Genomic DNA, 9,378 nt, shown 5'->3' on the forward strand with positions numbered 1-9,378 from the left:
GGGCAGCAACAACCCCACACAATTAACATTGCAAGAAACAGTTGCACGTCTACATGCTGTCTGGCTGCTCCAAACCCATTGCCTTCAACCCTACTTCGACTCAGAGCAACCCTAGAAGACAGAATAGAACTGCCTCAGGAGCTTGTGAAGGCTACACGTGCCATTCTCCCTCCCATGAAAGGGCTGAGCCGACTGCTCTTTCAGTTGGCAGCTGAGCCTTGTAACCTAATTGTGCCCCCAGGGCTCCTTAACAATAAGCCTTCATGGTATAGTGGGTTAAGGGTTGGCCTGCTTAATACCACTCACTCTGTGGGTAAAAGATTTAGTGTCTCAGAACCAGTGAGCAGTTCTCTTCTGCCCTGTAGGGTCGCCAGGATTTCGAATCAACTCAGTAGCAGTGAGTTCTTGCTAAGAGCTGGAGCATGGCAAGCTAGCTGCTATACATTAATGGGTAGAGTATAATAAAAGAGAGTTGTGGCGTGACAGAGAATGGCGCTGAGGGAGATAATGTATGCCAGGTGTCCTCGGTAGTGTGGAGAAAGCATCCATCCTTTTGAATGACTGAGACACATGATAAATTACTGGTAAATGATAACAACTGTTCTTTACGGAACTTTGCTTGTATATGATAGGTGTTTTTCTCAGCCTCTCGTGGCACAGTGGGTTAATTATTGGAATGCTAACTACAGGCATTACTCCTTATCTTTGTAACGCAAACCTTTTGAGTTACTAATTAATAATGCTTTTCATGGCCATGGGAGATGAAATAGTAAGGCACTCTCATCCTCTGTAAGCTATCCCCCTTTTAATATTCTTCTTGGAAGGTGTTATTTCACAACTGGTCAGATTGTTTAGAAATAGGACATAAGTCACATGCCAAATTTAAAATTCTCTAGAATCTAAATTTAAAATGCTGTGAAACAAGTGAAATAAATTTTACTCATATCTAAGGTAATTATTTCAGTTAACTAAAGTTGGTTAAACAATTAAATATTTTGCTAAGAATGAAAATATTTTAATTTTAACATGTAGTCCATGTAAAATTATTGATGAGCTATTTTCCATATCCCGCTGCTATCTGGTATATTTTATACTGATGATGTGTCTCAATTTGGACTGGCTACACTCTTGGAAGACTCCCGCACGGGATTAAAACAGTGTTCGTAGCCCTAAATGTTATGCTGTCACTTTCCATTTCTACATGCAGAGGAAGATGGTTTCTAATAGTTTGCTCGTGCTTTCCCATCTTATATTTGAAAATATCAATAACATGTAAATATTGTGAGGATAGCTTGTGACCTTGGATTACCATTCCAATTTAATGGCTTTTATTCCTGCTGCATGGGTTAGTTTTTTTTAAAACTTAATGTTTTACATCGATGATGGTCCTTTTTGTCAACACTATGGATTTATTCTTTATTTGTTTTTAAAGTATATATTTGAGCCCTCAACTCATGCAATGAGGCAGGCTGGTCTTCCTGGGTGATTCTGATGTATAGCCATGGTAGAAACCTAATTTAAGATACTCATAATTTCCAGATTCCAAATGCAAGTGACTTCTAACACATACTTTTTATCTTGTATACTTATGTAGATCTCAACCAACCTTTATGCAAAGCAGTCTGTCCCAGCCATCTATGGTTCTGTCTGGAACTGCCATTCACAATTTTCCAGCAGTCCAGCACCAGGACCTCGCCAAGGCACAATCAGGTCTTGCCTTTCAACAAACTTCAAACACTCAGCCTATTCCAATCTTGTATGAACATCAGCTGAGTCAGGCATCGGGACTAGGAGGTTCCCAACTAATTGACACTCATATCCTCCAGGTAAGGACCATGCACTGGCTTTATTTTCCCATGCCTCTGATTCTTTTACGGAAACTTGCTTAGAAGAAAAATTGGTGGCACAGGGAAACAATCATAGTGTGGGGTGTTTCGGGGTTTTTTTTAATATTAATATTGGTAGAGATTGCTTTGAAGTTAACCTTGATCTCCGAATTGAAAAATGTTTCAATAGATCTTACTGCTATTTTCTTTTAAAATTCATTCTAGGCTAGAGCAAATCTTACCCAGGCTTCAAATCTGTATTCTGGACAAGTACAACAGCCTGGTCAGACAAATTTTTATAACACTGCCCAGTCACCGAGTGCTCTCCAGCAGGTAAACTATGGCATGGTAAATTTCCTCAATTTTCTTCTTTTTATAGCTTTTGTTATTTGAGAATTTAAATAATACCAAGTTTGGGGTAGTGGTTTTCCAAAAGGTTCTCTGAGGAGCCATAGAAATTTCATGGAGACGTGAGGTGCTTTGTTCACTCGGTCGTTCAAGTATTACCCTTTTAGGGTAGACTTAGCCAACATCTAAACGTGCCTTTCAATATAGCGTTTTGTGAATATAAATATAAACATTTTAAAGCTTTTTGTCTAAAATTTAGTTAATATCTAAGCATGATAAGCACGCTACCCATTAGCACCTGTGTGACAGTATGAATAGCAGCCACTTATTCTTATGCGTGAGCGTAGTCATTTTAGTGGGAAAAGTCTGCTTTTTTAAATCCCGCCTCCTGTAGCAGAGTCGCTAAGCCCCCTCTCCTTGAATCTGGAGGGCTAGAGGCGAGAAGCCTTCAGTCCTTTTCTCTGCACTGTCTTGGTTGCGATTTTGAGTGCCAGTTCATAAGTAGATTAGTCTGTAGCCACGCAGATGAAATACTGGGGCTGTGTGGGAATGAAGAAGTTCTTTTTCTTGTTTTGTAGAAGCTGGTTTTACTAAGACTTCGAAAGCACTGTAATATGCCTAAGAGGGTGTTGCTAGTCTTAAATTTTATCCCAGTTTGAACTCAAAGAGAGTCAGGATTGCTTTCGTTTTATGGTGTCCTCACTCTCAGGTAGCAAGGCCTGCTTTGTTGTAGGCAGAGATAGTAACTAAGTGACAGCTTTCTCTTGGTGTAATTTAGTAGAGTGACACATAGGAATTACTTAAGAGCTGTACGTGTCTGTAGTTGACAGGGATATGAACAAGATAGATACAGGCAAATTGGTGAAGTTTTTGTTTTCTTGTATTCTAGGTTACAGTACCTTTGCCAGGCTCCCAACTTTCCTTGCCTAATTTTGGATCAACAGGGCAACCTCTAATTGCTTTGCCTCAGACACTTCAGCCCCCATTACAGCATACCACTCCACAGGCTCAGGCCCAGAGCCTGAGTCGCCCTGCACCAGTAAGCCAGCCTTTCAGAGGATTGATCCCTGCAGGGACTCAGCATAGCATGATGGCAACCACAGGGAAAGTAAGTGCAAAAGATAAGGTACACTTTACTCAGACCACCTGTGCAAATACAGGCTTCATGTGTAATCTGCAAAAATAAATGTTTTTTCCACCCTCCAAGGTAATGTAAAACCCAATGTAGTCTATTCCTAACTATTGTTAGTCATTTGATTCTTGGTTTTTGCCTACTGATGAGTGAATCACGGTTTTTGTACAGCCATTGGGTTTACATTGCGCCTTAGTAGCGTAGTGGTTCTGTATATTGGCTGCTAATCTCAAGGTCGGATGTTAGAACCCAACCCGCCAGTCGCTCCGAAGGAGGCGAGTAGGGTTTTGTACTCCTGTGAAGAGTGCAATCTCTGAAAGCCACGGGGGCAGTTCCACCCTCCCTGGCAAGGTCACTACGAGTCGGAATCAACTTCATGGCAGTGACTTTTGGGTTTAGACGAATTTTGCCAGATTTTTTAATGTTTGAAACCTATTTATAGAATGCGTGTACTAAGAATTTTCTCTTCTTTCTTAGATTAAGCCTTCATTTTTTTTTTTTTATCAAACACAGTGCTTTGTTACAGGGTTTAAGGAACGTTACATTTGTGCTTTTTCTCAGATGTCAGAAATGGAACTAAAAGCCTTTGGAAGTAGCATTGATATTAAACCAGGCACACCTCCAATCAGCGGGAGAAGCACCACACCAACATCCAGTCCCTTCCGGTAAAACAGGCACTTATACTTGCTTACCTTGATCACCACTGCTTGAGAGAGGATAATCTGTTGCTGTGTAGAGCACAGAAGTAATTTTAAGACCTTGTTTGTGTGATGTGTTTTTAAATTTCTTAACACTTTTAGAAAATTCTTGTCCCTTTCTCACTTTTGCCCCTCCGTTGTCTCTCAGCCACCGTGTCTGGTAACTCCGGAGAGTCCAAAATGTTAGCGCAGCGTCTGTGATTTCTGTGGTGTTGGTGCACTGACTAATGGCGGCTTTTCTCCCAGGGCTGCGTCCACAAGTCCCAACAGTCAGTCCAGCAAAATGAACAGCATTGTCTATCAGAAGCAGTTCCAGGCAGCCCCTGCCACTGTGAGAATGACACAGCCATTTCCTACACAGTTTGCACCCCAGGTGGGCAGATATAAGTGAGACTGAGTATGATTGATTTGCAAATTGTTGTTAATCTGGCTATTTCTCTGATTTTATAATAGTCTTGCCACATAGGAAGCCAGTTTTCAAGGCATAGTTTTCATGAGAAACTGTTTTTGGCTAGACGCGGGTATTAGTTGTATGGTTCTAACGCAGACGATACAGAAAGAAACTGTGAAAAGATTCCCCACACAGCTCTGACAGTTCATTTCAGTCCTGGTCCTTTTTTTAACCTTTTGGAAGGAGTTGACTTTTCAGAGAAGGGTCCCAGTGCTTGATGTTGTCTAGTTTTGAAGCCTTTCTTTCCTTCTTGTGAGATACCTATGTGCCTTTCCGATGTGTTAGTAATAAGCAAGTTGGTTCCTCTGCCTTTTGCTGATCATATTAAAGGACTGACTTGAATTTGATAACTCTCATAAATTAGAATTGGCTCCTGAGGAAACACGTTTTTTTGAACTAGTATTCTTTAGTTAATCTTAGTATGTTTGATATAGCAGAATACTTTTATGCAAAATCATCTTTTTAAAAACAACACTGTCCCCCTTCAGATGCTAGAATCAAGTACAAGCCTTTACATAAAATGCTCTGCCTGATTTTTCTGTTGACTAGCCAAGCATGGTCTGTTTTCTCTTTCTCGGTAATTGGAATGGCACAGCCCAGGCACTTGTTTCAGTGGCAGACCGGGTACTGATTTATTCTAGAATAAGCCAACCTGGTTTTGTTGGCTTTTTTTTTTTTTTAACAGTTCAATGTTGTATGTTTTGTTTTTTCACTCAGATTCTCTCTCAACCTAACCTGGTCCCTCCATTGGTAAGAGCCCCACATACTAACACCTTCCCAGCGCCAGTTCAGAGGCCACCAATGGCACTGGCCAGTCACATGCCTCCTCCGCTGACCACAGGCCTCATGAGCCATGCTCGTTTGCCACACGTAGCCAGGGGTCCTTGTGGATCACTCTCTGGAGTCAGAGGTAATCAGGCCCAGGCTGCGTTGAAGGCTGAACAAGACATGAAGGTTAGTACAGTGTTAACAGCCAACAGAGCAAGAGTCTGTCTCTGAACCATGTCTTAAGATGCCTCTGGACCCGTAACCATGCATCCAGGCATTCACTGTCATAGACCTAACGGACATAATTACGTTTGGGGTTTTTGTTTTTGTTTTTTTCCTCCCACCCTTCCTCCCATCTACCCCTTCCTTTTTTTTTGGGTTTCTTTGTTTTTGTTTTTTCCCATTTTGTGACTATAGTCCACAAGAAATTAACAGTTTAAGTTCTATGGCCAAGTTAATTGCCTTATAAATATTTGAGGGAGATCTGAGTTTAGATGCTTCCCCCCCCCACCTTTTTTTTTTAAGTAATATGACTTACAGGCATTCCGGTTTTTCTCTGTGTCAAACACCCCCTCCCCTTGCTTTTGCTTTGCTTTTTTGTCTTTTGCCCCTCCACCCTCTACTTGAATTTATGTTGTGATGGTGTCTACTCTGAAATGGTTAAATGTGTCACCAACCTTGAATGTTCTTCCCTGATGAATCTTGGTCAAGTACAGTTTTCTCAGACGGTCTTCCCATTTTTTGTTGGCCACATGAGGTGGCTGTGTCCCACAATAAACCCAGAAGTACTAGGTGAAGACCTCAAAAAAAAGCACTTTGGGATCCTTCAAGATGAAAGGCACTGCCAAATGTGAAGTTTACTCATGTAGAAGAGTCCCTAGGAGTCTGTGTGGGGACAGTTTTTAAGTTTTCCAGCATAAACCTGTCTGCCTATACAGCCAGCTGAATCCATTCAGTTTCATGTGTACTTAGACTTGACTTTAGAGACCTAGCATTGCCTGTTTTGCAACCGCATACATAATCAAGTCAGCCTGAAACAAAGCGTACTAGCTCTCAAAAGGGAAAGGTCCATAGTAATGTTTTACTCTGAATTAGAAACATGCTTATGATACCCTGTTGTCTGTTTAAATTTCTTCCTGAGCTGACATCCTTGTGTTTCTGATCTTGAGTAATCAGACTTAAAGACTACCATGAAGTAAAACTCATATTAAACATTGCCTGCTTTTATTAGGCTATCTGGCTAGGACTTCCCTTCTGTTGAGAAATACTAAAACTATTAGTGTGTATGGATACCTATGTAAACTATTTGGTGTAGTCTTCTTAATTCGTGATGGAGGAGGGTACAAATTTCTGTGAAATTACTTCCACTCTTTGGATAGTATAGGTTACCTGTAGAAAGAACATGAAGGGGTTTTGATTTTGTTTTATGCAAGAAATGTAGAAACTTGAGTTAGTGACGGTGGTATAGTTTACAGATTGACCTAAATATGTTGTTTGGGACACATCGTCAATACAACTAAGAGCATATCGATTTTCCAGCTCAGAATGTGGTAGGAGCTATCAGAACTTAGTGATGAGCGAGGTCATAGTTACTAATTTCTGGTGCTCTCCCCCTGCAGAAGAGAGCTGTGGGAAGAGGACTCAGCCACAAGACATTTGGTCCTAGGTGTTGGTAATGCCACAATATAAGTGCTTCCTTTTCATTTTATTGTAGACCAAATATTGATAACTAGAAGTTTTAAAGTGTTACATGATATGTTTTCAAGTTTTCAAACAGGGTTCCTAAATAAATCTATCAATAATCTAGTGTTTCAGGGAAAAAAAATACCAACAGCAATTTCTATTTAATTATTCCATAAGAGGGCAACTTTTTAAAAGGTGGTGGGAGGTGGTCCTGTTATTTTCAGATGTTTAAAAAAATTCACATGGAATATTTTCATAGATAGGAAGAAATCCATGCATTAAAAGTTTGAAAGATCAGTGAGGTGCTTTTCTTTGGGCCAATCCAAGGTGGGAAAAACTGATTTGTGATTGGCAAAAAATTTGAACTGAGATTGATTGACAGGCTTTGGTAATGTTGCAATATTTTCAGTTATTCTTTTTCATTTTTTAAGGCAAAGCAGAGAGCAGAGGTTCTTCAGTCCACACAACGGTTCTTCTCTGAACAGCAACAGAGCAAACAAATAGGAGGCAAAGCCCAGAACGTGGACAATGATTCAAGCAAACCTCCCGAAACACTGACCGACCCTCCTAGTGTCTGTCAGGAAAAAACAGAAGAAAAGCCACCCCCTACACCCACCATGGCCACCAAACCTGTTAGAACTGGACCAATCAAACCTCAGGCAATCAAAACCGAAGAAACAAAATCTTAAAGGCTATGCTGTATTTGCACAGGGTTGGGGTGGGGAGAATGAAGTCAAATAATGCCGGCAGCCGAAGGGTTTGTGGTCTGTGACATCCTGTCTAGAATTTAGAGGTGCACAAGGGATAACAGGAGCAATTTACACTGACACACAGCTGTTGCACCAGTAAAAAGGAGGCTTTGCACAGTTTGTACCTACTATATAACACCCGCTCTGTTGGTGGCCAGGCAGCTCCGGTCAGAATTTCTTTGCAAATATGTGCACACATTCTTTGAGTGCACGTAGTTTAGAAGTAAAATCCTAATGAGTTAGATGAAACGCCAGAAGCGTGAGGAACATGACACTGCAGAGGAACAGCACAGGCTGAACAGTGTGGTGGTCCTGGCTACTACGTCCGAAAGTGGTTTCTTTTACCTCCTTGTGTTCTTTGGATATGGTTATGGTATTTGTAGGCTTGGTGGTAAAGAACCGAAGATAAACTGGTGCTGGATAGAGGAGCCTTATTGTTTATTACGGCAGCTTGCTATTTTTATAACAGTGATTGAGTTGAACACAATCAAAGTGCGGTAACTGATCTCCCCTTCTTCCTGGATGAGTGGCCGTGATAAAGTATTGACGTCAGCACCCTCAAACGGGTCCCGATAATGTTTGGCTATTTGCCTGTGTTTGGCCCAGAGCGATGAAGTGCCACGTGGCATCTTTTCTTCCACGGAGCTCTTGCCCTGCAGCCGTCTGTCACAGATGGTTGGGTTGAGTGCGCTGCTTGCCTCCACTTTGTCATGTTTACGTGGTTCCAATGGTTTTGTTTGGTTTTTTGTTTTTAATGGCTTTCAGCTGGTGTTCGTGAGAGAGCAGTATTTAGAGCTGCACCACCAGGGACAGGAACTCCCATCGAAGTAGGTGCAATTCTGTCCCAGAGCTGTGTCACACCATCCATGGGCCCTCTGCTGGAAAAGTAGAATCAAGTCTCAAATAATGCCTTTTTAATTGTATCCTCTAGTATTATAGATGTAGGACCGTACTGTATCATACCTCTGTGAATGTAAAATATCTTGTACCTGCTTTATGACATGTAATAGTGACTGTGCTATATCAGAGCTGGTTTTTAATGATGTTATTCTAGACTGTTTTCTTTCCAATGATGATTGAGAGGCTAATTAAAAAAAATGGTGCCAGGTACCACAACAGTTAAGAACTTTGCTGTTTTCTGAGGTTTTGTTTTGTATTTTTTTTTTTTAATGGAGTGTGCTGGATGTCTCTATAATTTTGTTCAAATGACTGCAGAACCTGGAAAAGCTGTTGCTGCTATTGATGCATAACACTGCGATGGGTCTTTTTATATAAATATATATATATATACATATATATATAATTTGAAGTTTTGGAAACTTTAGCTGTGCTGTCAACTTTGGAAAAGTATCCCAGTTGTACCGTGTTGAGTTGGCATTGTACAGAAATTAACAGCCATATTGGTCTAGAAACGTTAAACTTAATTTTTTTTTTCCATTTGTACAGGGGAAACGCACTGTATTAAATATGTAAGGTCTTATCTACATGGGTTTGATTACAGAAACTAATAAAGTATTCTCTAAATAATGAATTGTGCTTCGAGTTCGTTCTTCAAATCTGAAGCATGGTGGTTGGTCTGTTATGTACCAGAACAGAAATACTGACCAAGAGTATATCATGTTCTGTTGTTGGCAGCCGTTGCTCCATGCCAGTGGTTTTCAACCTGTTGGTCACTACCCCTTTGGAGGTCGAACGACCTTTTTTATTTTTTTTAATTGTGGGC

The 9,378-nt window shown here is 40.8% G+C and overlaps 1 protein-coding gene across 12 annotated transcripts in view; it reads left to right on the plus strand.

Annotated features, from left to right (window-relative positions):
• The window catches only part of PRRC2C (proline rich coiled-coil 2C), a 74,867-nt gene extending 65,705 nt beyond the window's left edge, over positions 1–9,162 (plus strand). For 4 of the 12 annotated variants that reach the window (XM_075564866.1, XM_075564891.1, XM_075564900.1 and 1 more), the window contains exons 29-35: positions 1,595–1,826; positions 2,052–2,174; positions 3,064–3,282; positions 3,868–3,971; positions 4,251–4,377; positions 5,173–5,409; positions 7,338–9,162. In XM_075564866.1, the coding sequence (XP_075420981.1) occupies positions 1,595–1,826; positions 2,052–2,174; positions 3,064–3,282; positions 3,868–3,971; positions 4,251–4,377; positions 5,173–5,409; positions 7,338–7,595 (1,300 nt within the window). In that variant the 3' untranslated portion in view covers positions 7,596–9,162. Of the gene's footprint in view, positions 1–1,594; positions 1,827–2,051; positions 2,175–3,063; positions 3,283–3,867; positions 3,972–4,250; positions 4,378–5,172; positions 5,410–6,842; positions 6,896–7,337 lie in introns of all 12 variants that reach the window. The other 8 variants (XM_075564884.1, XM_075564910.1, XM_075564918.1 and 5 more) reach the window with 5 other exon arrangements.
• The last annotated feature ends 216 nt before the right edge of the window (positions 9,163–9,378 follow it).

Source organism: Tenrec ecaudatus, chromosome 1 (assembly GCF_050624435.1).
Source record: "Tenrec ecaudatus isolate mTenEca1 chromosome 1, mTenEca1.hap1, whole genome shotgun sequence".
Classification (NCBI taxonomy): domain Eukaryota; kingdom Metazoa; phylum Chordata; class Mammalia; order Afrosoricida; family Tenrecidae; genus Tenrec; species Tenrec ecaudatus.